The 17,616-nt window shown below is 41.7% G+C and overlaps 1 protein-coding gene across 4 annotated transcripts in view; it reads right to left on the minus strand.

Annotated features, from left to right (window-relative positions):
• agbl4 (AGBL carboxypeptidase 4) overlaps positions 1-17,616 on the minus strand; it is a 736,228-nt gene that overhangs the window by 470,939 nt on the left and 247,673 nt on the right. For all 4 annotated transcript variants that reach the window (XM_048538942.2, XM_048538940.2, XM_048538939.2 and 1 more), the window contains one exon: positions 7,434-7,650. In XM_048538942.2, the coding sequence (XP_048394899.1) occupies positions 7,434-7,650 (217 nt within the window). The remainder of the gene's footprint in view (positions 1-7,433; positions 7,651-17,616) is intronic.

A 17,616-nucleotide genomic window follows, 5' to 3' on the forward strand; every position in this document is an offset into this window, starting at 1 on the left:
AATGACAATTTATCTACAGCCATTCCGTTGCCTTCTCCACTTCTCCTCTTTGTTTTCAGAAGATGATCTAATTCCCTCTTGGATGACTGAATTGAACCTCACAGGCCTGAATGAAAAATCTTTAATGTTTCCGTTGCCCCTTCTGCTAATTATGTCCAATCAATGCCTCTCATTTTTCAGTCTTGCACCAGTGGGGCATATTATTTTCCTAACTACTCTGTCCAGGTGCCTCATGATTTTGAATACTTCATTCAAATTTCCTATCAATATTCTTTTCTCCAAGAAAAATAGCCCCAATTTTTCTGATTGATCTACATTACTGAAATTCCTCATCCTCGGAACAATTCCTTATGAATCTTATCTGCTCGCTCTCCAATGCATTCATATCTGTCCCAAAGTTTAGTGCTCAGAATTGCATGCAATACTTCACTTGAGGCCAAATCAGAGTTTTATACAAGTTTAACATAAACTCCTTGCTCTTGTAAGCTATGCCCAACTTTAAAAAGCACTGAATACTGCAGGATTCATCACCTTCAATTTCCTACATATATATAAACTGTAATCACAGGCCATTGTAAAAAAAACAGATGAGCTGTACTCTACCTCTTGCCAAGCCTGACTGAAGATCCAAGTAAATGCCAAAGCAAGCTATCAGTAAAATTATCTTGGAATCAAAATTCTAAGCACGAACACATTACAAAGCTATTAACAATCAGTTCAAACACCACTTAAAGGGGGAGGCGATGACCTAGTGGTATTAACATTGGAGATCGTAAGAACTGCTAATGCTATGGTCTGAGATAACACAGTGTGGAGCTGGAGGAACACAGCAGGCCAGGCAGCATCACAGGAGCAGGAAAGCTGATGTTTTGGGTCGGGACCAAAGAAAGGCCGCGACTCAAAATGTCAGCTTTCCTGTTCCTTGAATGCCACCTAACCTGCTGTGTTCCTCCAGCCTGACATTGTATTATTGTTGGACTGTTAATCCAGGGACCCGGATAACATTCTCGGGACCCGGTGTGAATCCCACCATGGCAGATAGTAGAATTTGAATTCAATAAATATCTGGAATTAAGAGTCTAATAATGACCAGGAATCCATTGTCGATTGTCGGAAAAACCTATCTGGTTCACTAATGTCCTTTAGGGAAGGAAACTGCCATCCTTACCCGGTCTGGCCTACATGTGACTCTAGACCAACAGCAATGTGCGTGACGCTGAACTGCCCTCTGGGTAATTAGGGACGGGCAATAAATGCTACCTAGCCAGAGATGGCATCATCCTGTTAATAGATTTTTAAAAATCTAAAAAGCAGAAGAAATGTTTGATTTATATCTTGGTACCTTGTTATGTAACAAGGAAAGGTTGCTATAGTTCCAGAGCACCATAGGGCTGCTATCTTATTAGAGAGAGACGGCTGGTGGTAGTGTAACCTTGTGGGTCAATACACTTCACGCAAAGGATATCATTGAGAAGACCAGACCTTTATGGTAACCTAAGCTGGTGACTGAATTGAATCTGTGTTGTTGACATCACTCTACATCACAAACCAGATAACTGAGCTAGCCAACCACATATTATTCCACTATTAGAAGATACAGAATTTAGTTGATTGCAACATCTGATTGTTCCACAGTTGGTAGATATTTGCTGCATAGATTAGCCATTCTGCACAACTGGCTTATACTTTCTTCATGCCCCAGGCCATCCTTCCTCCCACTCTTCTTCATCTTTAACCCCACGAATGTACGCTGTCTTCCTCATATGCTTTTTATTGAAATGTTTTAAAACAAAGGAATATTGTATGATTGCTGCATGTATCGAATTTCCAAACAGTGTCATCTAAAAGGTTACTGTGGATAATAAGAGCACACAAAGAAGCAAAATACTGCAAAAGTTGGAATTCTGAAATAAAACAGAAAATTCTGGAGAAATTTAGCAGCCATAGCAATACTTGTGAGGAGTGAACAGAGTTCATGTTTTGACACCAAACAGTCAACCAAACCCACTGAGTTACTCCAGCACTACCTGTTCAGAGCCCATGGTGTTGGGGTTCATATTAGCAGAGATATTATTTTGTCTCTATCCACTCATGGGATGTGGGCATCACTGGCTGGTCTGCATTCCTTGCCCATCCCTAGTTGCCCTTGAGTAGGTGATGGTGAGTTGCCTTCTTGAACTGCTGCAGACCACCTGCTGTAGGTTGACGATTAGGGAGGGAATTTCAGGATTTTGACCTAGTGACAATGAAGGAATGGCGATATATTTCCAAGTCAGGATGGTGAGTGGCTTGGAGGGGAACTTGGGAGGTGGTGGTGTTCCCATATGCCTGCTGCCCTTGTCCTTCTAGATGGAAATGGTTGTGGGTTTGGAAGATGCTATCTGGGGATCTTTGATGAATTTCTGCAGTGCATTTTGTAGATAGTGCACACTGTTGCACATAAGCAACGGTGGTGGAGGGAGTGAATGCTTATGGATGTGGTGCTAATCAAGCGGCTGCTTTGTCCTGGCTGGTGTCAAGCTTCTTGAGTGTTGTTGGGGCTGCACACTCCTGACTTGTGCCTTGTAGAAGGAGGACAGGCTTTGGGGAGTCAGGAGGTGGGTCACTCGGTGCAGTTTTCCTAGTTTCTGACCTGTTCTTGTAGTCACTGTGTTTATGTGGAGAGTCCACTTGAGTTTCTGGTCAAAGGTAACCCCAGGATGTTGATAGTGGGGGATTCAGTGATGGTAGCACCATTGAATGTCAAGGGGCAGTGGTCAGATTGACTCTTATTTTTGGTGGTCATAGCCTGGCATTTGTGTGATGCGAATGTCACTTGTCAGCCCAAGCCTGGATATTGCCCAGATCTTGTTGCATGTGAACATGGGCTGCTTTAGTATCTGAGGAGTCACGAATGGTGCTGAACTTTGCACAATCATCAGCGAACATCCCCACCTTTGACCTTATGATGGAGGGAAAATCATTGATGAAGCAGCTGAAGATAGTTGGGCCGCAGACATTACCCTCAGGAACACCTGCAGATATCCTGGAGCTGAGATGACTGACCTCCAACAACCATGGCCATCTTCCAATGTGTCAGGAATGACTCCAAACACTGGAGAGTTAACCCCCGATACCTCTTGTTTCTACTTTTGCTGGGGATCCCATCACTTCACCTCTGGAATTCAGCTCTTTTGTCCATGCTTGAGCCAAGTCTGCAATGAGGTCAGAAGCTGAGTGGCCCTGGTGGAACCCAAACTGAGCAGGTTATTTTTGAGCAGATACTACTTGATTGCACTGTTGTTGACACCTTCCATTACGTTACTGATGATCGAGAGTAGATTGATGGGGCAGTAATTGGCTGGGTTGGATTTATCCTGTTTTTCTGTGTACAGGATGTAACTGGACAATTTTCCACATTGCCAGGTAAATACCAGTATTGTTACTGTACTGGTACAGCTTGGATAAGGGAGCGGCAAGTTCCGGAGCACAAGTCATCATTACTATTGCCGGAATGTTGTCAGGGCCCGTAGCCTTTGGAGAATCTAGTGTCTCCAATTGTTTCTTGATGTCATGTGGAGTGAATTGAATTGGCTGAAGACAGTATCTGTAATGCTGGTGATAGTGCCACACAATGAAAATAGCTGCAAATGCTTCAGCCTTAGCTTTTGCACAGAAGTACTGGACTCTTCCATCATTGAGGATGGGGATATTTGTGGAGCCTCCCCATCCAGTGAGTTTTTTAATTGTCCACCACCATTCACAACTAGATGTGCTAGGACTGCGCAGCTCAGAACTGGTCCATTGCTTGTGGAATCAGTTAGCTCTGTCTATAACTTGCTGCTCTCGCTGTTTGGTGTGCAAGTAGTCCTGTTTGGTGGCTTCATCAGGTTGCTATGTCATCTTCAGGTATGCCGCTCCTGGCATGCCCTCCTGCACCCTCTATTGAACCAGGGTTGATCACCTGGCTTGATGGTTATGGTTGAATGGGAAATGTGTCAGGCCATGAGGTTACAGATTGTGCTGGCGTACAATACTGCTGCTGTTGATAGCCCACAGCACCTCATGGATGCCCAGTCCTGAGTTGCTAGATCTGTATGAAGTCTGTCCCATTTAGCACAGTGATAGTGCCACATAACATGATGGAAGTTATTCTCAATATGAAGGTGGGAATTTGTCTCTACAAGGACTGTGCGATGGTCACTCTTACTGATACTGTCATGGACAGATGCAACTACAGCTGGCAGATTAGTTAGGATGAAGTGACGTACGTTTTTCCCTCTAGTTGGTTCCCTCACCACCTGGCGCAGACCTAGTCTCACTGATATGTCCTTTAGGACCCAACTAGCTCAATCTCTGGTATTGCTGCTGAGCCAATCGTGGTGGTGGACATTGAAATTCCCCAACCAGAGTACATTTTGTGCTCTTCCTCTAAGCGTTGTTCAACATGGAGGAGTACTGTTTCATTAGCTGAGGGAGGATGGTATGTGGCAATCAGCAGCAGGTTTCCTTGCCCATGTTTAACCTGAAGCCTTGAGACTTCATGGTGTCTGGAGACAATGTTGAGGACTCCTACAGCATCGCCCTCCCAACTGTATATCACTGTGCCGCCCCCTCTGCTGGATCTGTCCTGCCGGTGGGGCAGGAAATATCCAGGAACAGTGATGATGGTGTCTGGGACATTGTCTGTCAGGTATGATTCTGTGAGTATGACTGGTCAGGTTGATGCTTAACTAGTCTGTGAGACAGCTCTCCCAATTTCGGCACCAGCCCCCAAAACGTTAGTGAGGGAAACTTTGCAGGGTCGACAGTGCTGTTTTCCAGTGCCTCGGTCGATGCCAAGTGATCCATCCAGTTTCGTTTCTTTGAGACTTGTAGCGATTGATACAACTGCGTGATTTGCTAGGCCATTTCAGAGGGCAATTGAGTGTCAACCATGTCGCTGTGGGTCTGGAGTCACATGTAGGCCAGATCAGGTGAGGGTGGCATATTTCCTCCCCTGAAGGGTTTTCAAGAACCAGGTGGGTTTTTCTGACAATCAGCAATTATTTCATGGTTTTAAGTAGATCTTTCATTCCAAACTTCTTTAAAATTATTGAATTCAAATTCTATCATCTGCTTCGGTGGGATTCATACCCAGATTCCCGGAACATTAGGTGGGTTTCTGCATTAATAGTCCAGCGATATTACCAGTAGGCCATCGCCATGACTGGCTACTTAATAGCAGAGTTCAGAAAATGGTCATTCTCAGCTTGGTAGGCTATTACTTGTTGAATACCACAGGGATCAATGCTTTTCTGTTTAGAGATGTACCTCACTCTGCCCAAACCAGCTCCTCTTTATGAGCAGAGACCACTCTCTCCGTGACTCCCTTGTCTGCTCCACACTCCCCTCCAAGCCCACCACACCCGGTACCTTGCCCTGCAACCGCAGGAAGTTCTACACTTGCCCCCACACCTCCTCCCTCACCCCCCATCCCAGGCCCCAAGATGACTTTCCATATTAAGCAGATGTTCACCTGCACTTCTGCCAATGTGGTATACTGTATCCACTGTACCCGGTGTGGCTTCCTCTACATTGGGGAAATCAAGCGGAGGCTTGGGGACTGCTTTGCAGAACACCTCAGCTCGGTTCGCAATAAACAAATGCATCTCCCAGTCGCGAACCATTTTAACTCCCCTTCCCATTCCTTAGATGACATGTCCATCATGGGCTTCCTGCAGTGCCACAATGATGCCACCCGAAGGTTGCAGGAACAGCAACTCATATTCCGCCTGGGAACCCTGCAGCCCAATGGTATCAATGTGGACTTCACAAGCTTCAAAATCTCCCCTTCCCCCATCGCATCCCAAAACCAGCCCAGCTTGTCCCCGCCTCGCTAACCTGTTCTTCCTCTCACCCATCCCCTCCTCCCACCCCAAACCGCACCTCCGTTTCCTACCTACTAACCTCATCCCACCTCCTTGACCTGTCTGTCTTCCCTGGACTGACCTATCCCCTCCCTACCTCCCCACCTATACTCTCTCCACCTATCTTCTTTACTCTCCATCTTCGGTCCGCCTCCCCCTCTCTCCCTATTTATTCCAGTTCCCTCTCCCCATCGCCCTCTCTGATGAAGGGTCTAGGCCCGAAACGTCAGCTTTTGTGCTCCTGAGATGCTGCTGGGCCTGCTGTGTTCATCCAGCCTCACATTTTGTTATCCTCTTTATGAGCAGCCCATTGTCCAGTACTGTTTTGTCCACTGATCTTTACTTCCAATATACCCCAGACAGATTTGGTCTCAACACACTAAAATTCACCCTTCTCCAATTAATTAAGTTATTTTAGACACTTTCTCACCCCATTCATAGCCAGTTTAAACCTTCTGACACTATAATCCTGTTTTTGAAATTTTTCCTACCTTATTCGATTCACCTGATCCACCTCAATCCACAGATTTAAATCCAGCAAATGCTCTTTGCTCAGTGGGCTGGAAACATCCTGATTCAGAAACCTTCCCTGAACATCCTTCAAAAACTCTTCTTTCTCTAATCTTTACAGTAGTATTAGGAGAATTAAAATACTCTATTGTCATTCCTCTACAGTTATTGCACTGCTCTGTAATCCCCTAGCAAATTTGGTTCTCCAAATCTATTCACTGTTGTAATTGCATATCTATTGTTTCTTAACTCCAACCAACATTATCTGCTAAATTAGTTTAAATCTTCTCCAACAGAACCAGCAAATTACCCTATAAAGACATTTGACGGGGGTTATATTGGATGCAATGTCTCCAGTGCGTGTAGGTTTAATCTCTCCCATAACTTGTCTCAGTTTCCAAACAACATAAAACTTTCCTTTCAGCATCACTTATCTTACACACATCCATCTGCCCTGTATTTCTTCTTCCAAACTCATTATTTCTTCATTCATTCTGAGAAATTTAGACAAAAATCAACCCTGATGTGCACATGAAGATATAAATAAATAATCAGTTGTCAATCCAAAATGACAGCAAAGAGTGCTGATATTTGGACTTTATTTCCATATGTATCGGAAAGGGTATGCACATATATTCAGAGAAGTGCATGTTACTGGTTTCCTTGCTCTCTGATTGTTTTCAATTAAAGTATATGCATGGAATTGTTACATAACATTGTCAGCATCATATGTAGATATTTGTTTGTATCCAATTAAGGAAATGATTTCTGTTGACCATCGTCAACAATATCATGGTAATGTGAGGAAGTTAAAAAAGTATAAAAATACAGAGAGTATAAATATTTTCAATTGGGTATTTCAAATGTTGGATTAAAAACAAAAGTTAAAGCACAAAAAAGTATCAAAAATGTGAACTATCCTATTTCTTCAGATGCATAATTATATTACAAGGAGTACTTAAGGCTAAAGCTAAGCATTAAAGAGCATCAAGCTTTGTTTGAATTCTGATATTGGCGCATTTGTAAAATGCTTACCACACTTAGACCAAGCAAATCTCTTTTGAAGTAATCCATATTCCTTCTCTCCAGGTTATCTAGGTAATGTTGCAGGCGAGTATAGGTGTAAGGATAACAGTAAGCAAACTGGTAAACCTCATTATCCCGATCGAAGCAAAAGGCGAATGACATAACGTAATTTTTCCGATGATCTGGACAGCGGTAGTAATAGACATTTTTTGAAGGAAGTCGTTGCCTGCCAAATAATAATGATTGAAACAAATACATTAAGTAAAATCACACAACTGAGCGCTCAAAATTATTTAATACTGATCAGAAAACTACAAGATAGCTTTAACAGGAGATTCAATTGTTTTGTGCCTGTCTATTTATACAGATACTAATGTAGAAAAAGCATCAAAGCCACTACATAGGAGTTGAAGACGAAAAATGAACATTAAACAAAGAAGGCAGAAGCATACAATTGGTTAGAAATGTGGACTTTGGGAGGAACACAATTAGAGAAAAATGAAATTGTGGAGGGGTTTTGGGATAGAATCCGAGAGCATCAGGGACAGGTGCCTGCCAGTGGATGTGAAAAGGCAAAATGTTGTACAAAACCTCTGAGTCATAGTAGAAATAAATTCAGTGGGGTTGTGGGACTGCAGGACAGACAGACGAACCGGTGGGGTGAACAATGTCAGAAGCCACATGACATCAGGTTATAGGCTAACAGGTTTATTGGGATCATAATCTTTCCGGGCACTTCTCTTTCACTTGAAAAGGAACAGTGCTCTGAAAGCTTGTGATTTCAAATAAACTTGATGGGCTATAACCTGGTGTCATGTGACTTCTGACATTAGAAACAAAGAAGGATGAGGACATACTATGATTTAAGCACGAGAATGAGGATTTGACATTTTAGATATTGAGGAACAGAGCCGAGAGAAGTTACGAATCAAGAGTGATCAAATTGCAGTTTTTAAACTAATTGAGCTTTACGGACAATGCAGGATACAAAACCTGCCAGTGGTGCACTGCAATACTAGAGTCTGAGGCGAGGAAGGAATAGACGAGAGTTTTCAGCATCACAGTTAGCTGAGGCAGGTTAGAAGTAGATGTTGTTAAAATCAGTTAGAGTTGGTGAGCTTTTTAAGGAAGAGAATATGAAGTATAAAGGTCAAGTTCAGGTCAAATCAAAAGTTCAACCCTTCATAGCGGGGGGGAGAGAAATAGTGGCAGAGGTTACAATATTTCTAACTAGGTTAAAAGATGTAATGATTGGTGTTATGAAGTGCAGCTCCAATCCTCTCTGACAATTAAAACCGAAACACTCAGAAAAGCTCACCTCACCTCATGATCTGTTACAGGAAATGTAAAAAGAGTACAACCTGCCTCTCACCTCCTAATCTGTTATAAAGGAGAGGTGAAATAAAATGAACTCCTGACAGTCACTCTGCAAATAACAAGTAATAATCTATTTATCTAGCTCCTGAAATTATAGTCAGATAAGGCTTCCACAATGTTCTATGCCTTCTCCACTGTCCTGCAGTCAGGAACACCTACCTCCACTGAATTCTTGTGTCAGGAATGTTAGCTAAAAGTGGAATAGTACCTTTATTTAGATGGTGCTTAATCTGAGAGCTTAGATATTTCTGAGAGAGCCAGTGAGCCTTTCTTCTTTTTTACCACTGACGACCATTAATTGCTTACAACAGGATTGGTCCTAGGTTGTCAAAATTATCAGATTGAAATTTAACTGGGTTTAGCTATCTAGTGCCTAGTTTAATCCAATTGGCTAAATTTAAAAATCTGTTGTCTTGGTAAAAATGTTGCTTTGCCTGCTAACAGTATAGCCTTTTGATACAATGTTTCAATTTTAAGAGCTCTGTGTATCTGCTGCTGACTGAAGACATTTTTTTAATCTCCAAGCCTAAAAAAGTCTTTTAAAGGGACTACACACTCTTCCCCCCTTTAGTTTACAAACATCAAATTCTAATGTCCGGCTTTCCAATTCACAAATATGCTACTCAACTTTGCAAACATCTCCCCCTCAAGAACAAATGACCCATTGTTATGAAAAGATTGCTTCATTTGTTTCTCTAAATCTTAACACCATTATTTCTAGATATATGTCATTAATCTAGAGTTGCACATTTCATACTAATTCCACACATTGAATAAAACATTGAATACTATCGTTTCTATCTTATATAAACATTTTCCTTTTCATCCTGCGATAACGCATCCACAATAATATTTTCACAACCCGCAACATGTACAATCTATAAATTAAAAGCTTGTAACATAAGACTCCAACGAAATAGTCCGGTGCTCATCTTTAAATCTTTCCAAAAATGTCAAAGAGTTATAATCAGTGTACACAACAATCTTTGAGACATTATTTGCAACCTAAACATTAAAATGTTGTAAGGCCGTAGCAAACTCAGTAATTCTTTTTCAACGGTTGAATATTTTCTCTGAGTTTCTTTGAAAAATAACCAACTGGCCCTTCAATTCTGCAAACATCCTCCTGTAATAACACAGTTCCAACCCCTACTCCACTTGTATCAATGGCAACTTTAAAGGGTTTCAAGACATTTGTTGCGGCTAAAACTACTGTTAACACTGCTTTTAAATTCTCAAATGCCTCCTAGCATTGTCTGTTCACCAGAATTTTGTGTCCTTGTTTAACAATCTGTCAGTGGTGCCACCACACTACTAAAGTTTGTTACAAACTTCCTATAGAATCTGCTCAGTCCTAAAAATCGTCAACTTCCTTCTTTGAAGATGGGCTTGGAAATTCCTCGATGGCCTTTGTCTTCACGTTTCTCAGTGTCATCTGTCCTGTGTCCAATGTTGTGTCCTAAGAATATCACTTCTGCCTTTGCGAATTCTGTGGTTCTTGCCAAGTTTATGACCAACTTTGCCTTCCGTAGTCTCTCAAACAGCTCCGCCAAATGCACTATGTGATCTGTCCATGAATGACTAAAGATCACTAAATCATCTATATAGATGACACAATTAGTCAATCCTGCCACAACTCTGTTCATAAGTCTTTGAAATGTAGCTGGTGCATTCTTCATTACAAACGGCATTTAAAAAAAAAATTGATACAGCCCATTTGGGGTTAGAAAAGCCAAAACTTCTTTCGCTCTCTGTGACAAAGATGCTTGCCAGTAACTATGAAGTAAGTCCAACTTGGGGATGTAAGTGGCTTGTCCAACTTTTTCCACACAGTCATCCAGCCTTGGATTTGGGTACGAGTCTGACTTAGTCATAGCATTGACTTTGAGATAATCTACATAGTGTCATTGAGTACCATGAGGTTTTGGAACCAACAATGACTGCCGAACTCGACTCACTTTGACTTGGCCTGATAATGTCTTCTTGGAGCATTGCTTCCACTTCCTACTGTACTTATTCTTCTTTGAGAGGATTAAGCCTGTAGAGGTGTTGTTTTATCAGAACAACATTCCCTACATCCACCTCGTGTTCTACAGTATTAGTCTTACCCATTCTATTTCTACATATGTTCTCATAGTGTTGCAACAAGCCTTCCAATTCAGTTCTCTCTTCCTGGGACAGTTAGCTTACTATCCCATCCTATTCTTTAAGGATTTCCTCATTATTCAATTTATTCTGAGGCACATATAAATCTAGATCGTCTAGATTTGATTCCTCACTCTGAAGTGGCAGTAACTAATACCAGTTTCTCCGGTTCCTTTTCCCTGTCATAGTAAGGTTCGAGCATGTTCGTACAATATACCCAATAATTTGTTTTTCCTTATCTGGCATCTTTATCAGATAATTTACCTGAATTAACTTCTTCTCAATCTGATAGGGATGATTAAACCTTGCTTTGTAAGGATCTCCTACCATTGGTAACAGCGCCAATTCTTTATCCCGACAGGAAAATGCACAAATTTTAGATTTCTTATCGGCGTTTTGCTTCATTAGATGCTGTGCCACCTTCAAATGTTGTCTAGCTAATTCAGTGACTGTTTATTATTTCTCTCATGTCAGATACATAATTTAACTTTGAGATCTCTGATTTGGACCTATCAACTTTTCCTTAATTAATTTTAAAGGCACTCTTACTGTGCGTCCAAATTTCAATTCAAATGGAGTAAACTGAGTTGATTCATTCGGAGCATCTCTCATAGCAAGTAATATAAATGGGATACCTTTATCCCAAACACTTGGGTAATCCTGGCAATAAACCCTCAGCATGGTCTTTAGGGTCTGACACCACATTTCCAATGCTCCCTGGGATTCAGAATGGTATGCACTTGAGTTAAAGAGTTGGATGTTTAAATTGTCCATGACCTCCTTAAATAATATGGCAGTAAAATCAGACCTTTGGTCTGAATGAATCTCCCTGGGTAGTCCATAATGGGTAAAGAATGCAAGCAACTCCTCCTTTTTGCCTTGTCATTCCGTAATAGAATTGCCTCCAGAAATCTGGTAAACACTTTCATTATGGTTAGCAAATACTGTTTCCCTCTTTTGGTTTTAGGGAGGGAATCTACACAATCAATCATAACCCACATAAAAGGTTCTTCAAATGTAGGAACTGACATCAAAAGCACTGGTTTTATTACTGTCATTGGCTTTCCTGCCATCTGTTAGGTGTAACAGGTATGACATGATTCAACCACATCTTCATGTGATCCAGGCCAATGGAAGTATTAATTTCTTATAATAGGATTGGTCCTAGGTTTTCGAAACTATTAGATTTAAATTTAATTGGGTTTTGATATCTAGTACCAGGTTTAAATGAATTGGCTAAATTCAAAAGCCTGTTGAATTGGTAAAAATGCTGCTTTGCCTGCTAATAGTGTAGCCTTTTGGGACAACGTTATAATCTCAAGAATTCTCTGTGTATCTGATGTTGTCTCTACTCATTTTTAAAACCTCCAATCCTAAAGAAAACACATTATCTTTTAAAGGGACCACACACTCTTCCCCCTTCTCATTTTACAAACACCAAATTCTAATCTATTGCCTTCCAATCCACAAATACTCTACCTAACTTTGCAACATTGAGAAACAAAACATCACAAAACTGTGCAAAATGAATACACAACTATAAAACAAAAAAACTACATGACCATAAACTGGCAACTTTTAATGTGCCCCGAGTCCTACAAGCCTTAAAATATCTATTTTCCTTCAGTTCTGACCTCCCCATGATTGACAACTACAGCTATAATTGTCTAGGCTCTAAGCTCTGTTATTTCCTCCCTAAACTATTCAACATTTCTAAGTACCTTTGCTGGTCTATGACTTCATTAAAATGTAACTCTTTGATGAAGGTTTTAGTCATCCCTTGTTGCATCTTCTAATTTTTTAGGGAATGGTTAGGTCAGTTGGCCCAATGGGTGGTTTGCAATGCTGAATAATACCTCCAGTATGGGTTCAATTTCAGCACCAGCTCAGACTACCATACAGATCTCTCCATCTCAATCTCTTCCATTTTTGGATGCATGGTGGGCCTCAGATTTAAAATCACCACCAGTCATCTCTCTCCAAACTTTACCTTTACCTTTAGACAACAACCAGGTAAGCAGAGAAGGTAAAGTCAAGAACTATCTGAGGCTTTGATTTTAAACACTATTTATTACAAATTAACACTAAATTTTGTTCTACTTGGTACTTATAGATGTAGCAGTTACAATATTTGAGAATGAATCCATCTTTTTTGTTTGTCCATATCTATGTACTCGAAAGACTCAAAAGTTCTAGTCTGGTAAAAAAGTGTGATTTATTCTTCTAGAGTTTCTAACTCCATCCAGTGCTAATTTTTCTTAGTGATATTCAGCTTTGTGAAATCATTGTAAAGTTGCCCAGTGTGCTGAAACCCTTCCATTTCACTTACTATGACCTTTACTAAAATAGCCAGAAGTTTTACTGAGCACTACTCCTCTAATTTCATGTTGACTGACTAATCATATCTAGTCAAATAAATGGACATGTTTTCCTGATATAATTGGCAGTTTAGTTAAAGCTTCTTGTCATGCTTCAGTCCTTCACAGCATTATAAGTGCTCCCCTTCAATCTTCAAATATTGCAAAGAGTTAAAAGAAAATGTCTTCATTTCAATGTGTAATATTTCAATCATGTTTTCATTCTATGAAATAGAAAATAATTAATTTCATATATGTATTTATGTTAGGCCCATCTTATTTCTTCACTAACTGGAGTGAATTATTTTATTATTGCTTACATGTTAACATATTTGCATATTCTATGTAATTGTAACAATCTGCAAGTAGATTCATATCCTTAAATTTATATCTGAAGCATCAGTCAGTAATTAATCCAAGTGCATCCAATGTTGCTTTTTTAATGCATTCATGGGATATGAACACCACTGGCTAGGCCAGCATTTATTGCTCATCCCCAATTGCCCAGAGGGCAGTTAAGAGTCAAACACAATTCTGTGTGCCGGGAATCACATATAGGCCAGACTGAGTAAGGAGGCAGATTTCCTTTCCTAATGGACTTTGGTGGACTTGATATTTTTGTCCTGACAATCAACAGTGGTGATATGGTTGTCATTACGCTAGAACTTCATTCCAGAGTTTTAAGTGAATTCAAATTTCACCATGTGATTAAAACTCATGCCCCCAAAATATTACCCTGGAATTCTGGATTACTCGACCAGTGATGTAATCACTATGCCACTGCTTCCCTCACTCTCTAACAGATAAATGCATATTTGATCTTACCATATTTTCCAGCTATGGAATGAGTGTCTTTACTTATATTCATAAATATATCTTGAGATTTCTGACCAATTACTTTTTCAGTTCAGATCACTTTCAAAGTTACAGTACTATGAGAGTAAACTGGTTGATGTGGTGTATATGGATTTCAGCAAGGCGTTCGATAAGGTTCCCCACAATACGCTATTGTACAAAATGCGGAGGAATGGAATTGTGGGAGATATAGCAGTTTGGATCGGAAATTGGCTTGCAGAAAGAAGACAGAGGGTGGTAGTTGATGGGAAATGTTCATCCTGGAGACCAGTTACTAGTGGTGTACTGCAAGGGTCGGTGTTGGGTCCACTGCTGTTTGTCATTTTTACAAATGACCTGGATGAGGGCATAGAAGGATGGGTTAGTAAATTTGCAGACGACACTAAAGTCGGTGGAGTTGTGGATAGTGACGAAGGATGCTGTAGGTTGCAGAGAGACATAGATAAGCTGCAGAGCTGGGCTGAGTGGTGGCAAATGGAGTTTAATGCAGACAAGTGTGAGGTGATGCACTTTGGTAGGAGTAACCGGAAGGCAAAGTACAGGGCCAATGTTAAGATTCTTAGTAGTGTAGATGAGCAGAGAGATCTCGGTGTCCATGTACACAGATCCTTGAAAGTTGCCTCCCAGGTTGACAGGGCTGTTTAAGAAGGCATACAGTGTTTTAGCTTTTATTAATAGAGGGATCGAGTTCCAAAACCAAAAGGTTACGGTGAAGCTGTACAAAACTCTGGTGCGGCTGCACTTGGAGAATTGTGTACAGTTTTGGTCACCGCATTATAAGAAGGATGTGGAAGCTTTGGAAAGGGTGCAGAGGAGATTTACTAGGATGTTGCCTGGTATGGAGGGAAGTTCTTACGAGGAAAGCCTGAGGGACTTGAGGCTGTTTTCATTAGAGAGAAGAAGGTTGACAAGTGACTTAATTGAGACATATAAAATAATCAGAGGGTTAGATAGGGTGGATAGGGAGAGCCTTTTTCCTGGGATGGTGACGGCGAGCACGAGGGGGCATAGCTTTAAACTGAGGGGTGAAAGATATAAGACAGATGTGAGAGGTAGTTTCTTTACTCAGAGAGTAGTAAGGGAATGGAATGCTTTGCCTGCAACGGTAGTAAATTCGCCAACTTTAGGTACATTTAAGTCGTCAATGGACAAGCGTATGGACGTAGATGGAATAGTGTAGGTTAGATGGGCTTGAGATCAGTATGACGGGTCGGCACAACATCGTGGGCCGAAGAGCCTGTACTGTGCTGTAATGTTCTATGTACACAATTAAAGCACAGTTTTGCTCTCTGTACATTTAATCTTCCTTTTTCCATGTTCAAATTTAAAATATCAGATGACTGTCAGAACTTCTGCAACTGAGGCTGCTTTGGTATTTGCACATTAATTGCTGTGGCAATAAGTAGAAATTCAGGTGAAGTAATAGAATACTGACAACTGGGTCTAGCTTAGTCTACATTAATAAAGAATAATTGTTGACTTCCAATCTTTTGAAATTGTTCAAGACCCTAGGGAATGTTGGAAAATCATGATCACTGTGTTCACCATCCCTTTTGTTGTTTCATTTAGAATACTAGGACAGAGGTCTTCATGCTGTTAGAAGTTGTTGGCTTTTAATCTCTTTAGGTTCTTTGTCTGCCACCCTTACTTAGCGCCGTAGTGATCTGGAGCACTCCTTTGGCCAATTGAGTCCGCGCTAGTCAAAAAAAAGAACCTAACTTTTCTAAGAGATAATGGGAACTGCAGATGCTGGAGAATTCCAAGATAATAAAATGTGAGGCTGGATGAACACAGCAGGCCAAGCAGCATCTCAGGACCACAAAAGCTGACGTTTCGGGCCTAGACCCTTCATCAGAGAGGGGGATGGGGAGAGGGAGCTGGAATAAATAGGGAGAGAGGGGGAGGCGGACCGAAGATGGAGAGTAAAGAAGATAGGTGGAGAGAGTACAGATGGGGAGGTAGGGAGGGGATAGGTCAGTCCAGGGAAGACGGACAGGTCAAGGAGGTGGGATGAGGTTAGTAGGTAGCTGGGGGTGCGGCTTGGTGTGGGAGGAAGGGATGGGTGAGAGGAAGAACCGGTTAGGGAGGCAGAGACAGGTTGGACTGGTTTTGGGAACAGTGGGTGGGGGAGAAGAGCTGGGCTGGTTGTGTGGTGCAGTGGGGGGAGGGGACGAACTAGGCTGGTTTAGGGATGCAGTAGGGGAAGGGGAGATTTTGAAACTGGTGAAGTCCACATCGATACCATATGGCTGCAGGGTTCCCAGGCGGAATATGGCATTTATAAACATTGATGTGGCAGAAGTGTTTTCTGTTGAACTCTGCAAGTTTTTGAAAGGGCATTCTCAACATGTGTGTAGCCAATAGTACCTTGCACCTGGGGTAAGCCAACAATGACATAGAATCACACTGCCCAAGCTGTATGACTCTTCTTATCGCAAGGAAAATGTATGAACAGCTGTGATCTGCAGGAAATGGCTTTCACTACATTCTGAATGCAGTTATGGGTCAAGGATTGAAAAATGCCACATCGATCCCCAATTCATTCTTGAAACAAGAAATTGGCATAAAACTTTAGGCCAGCTGTGACCTTCACAGGATTAGAATGTCAGCTGGTCTTTCTAAGCATGAGGTAGACAAAAGGAGGATGGAACAACACAACAAGCTAGGCAGCATCTGGACAAAAGGAACAGTTAATGTTTTGGGTGCTACCCTTCTTCAGAACTGGATATGGGGAAGAGTGAGCTACAGATAAAGAGGGGGGAAGGGTGGTAGCAGAATGGTGGTGATAGGTCGACAAATGGTAGCTGATATGATCTTTTTCAAACAATGCTCTTTTCCCCCCTGTCATCCAGACAGCCCTACACCATGCTGCCTCCGTTCCCCTCTCCACAGCTTTTAACCACACCCCGCCCACCTCCAAACATAATCAAAATAGGGTCCCCCTTGTCCTCACTTTCCACTCCACCAGCATCAGCATCCAATGTATCATCCTCAAACACTTCTGCCAACTCCAATCAGACCCCTCAACCCAGAACATCTTGCACTCCTCAACCCTCTCTGTCTTCCACAAGGAGTATTTCCTTCACCACTCCTTAGTGTGTGGCACATTCCCCACCAACCACTCCAATCCACCCAGTATCTTCCCCCATAACCGGAAAAGATGCAAAACCTGCCCACATAGCACCTCCTTCAACTCCATTCTGAGCCCTAAACAGTCTTTCCAAGTGAGATAGAGCTTCACCTGCATCTCTTCCAACCTAGCCTACTGCATTCAGTACTCCCGATGTGGTCTTCTCTACCTCAGTGAGACCAAACATAGGCTTGGTGACTGTTTTGCTGAGCATCTTTGCCTGGCCTGTAACGGGCAACCTAACCTCCTGGTCACTGCCCATTTCAACTTCCCATCCCACTCCCCTTCTGATACGTCCGTCCTCAGCTTCCTCCAGTATTGCAGTGAC

The sequence above is a fragment of the Stegostoma tigrinum genome, chromosome 8 (genome assembly GCF_030684315.1).
Source record: "Stegostoma tigrinum isolate sSteTig4 chromosome 8, sSteTig4.hap1, whole genome shotgun sequence".
NCBI lineage: Eukaryota > Metazoa > Chordata > Chondrichthyes > Orectolobiformes > Stegostomatidae > Stegostoma > Stegostoma tigrinum.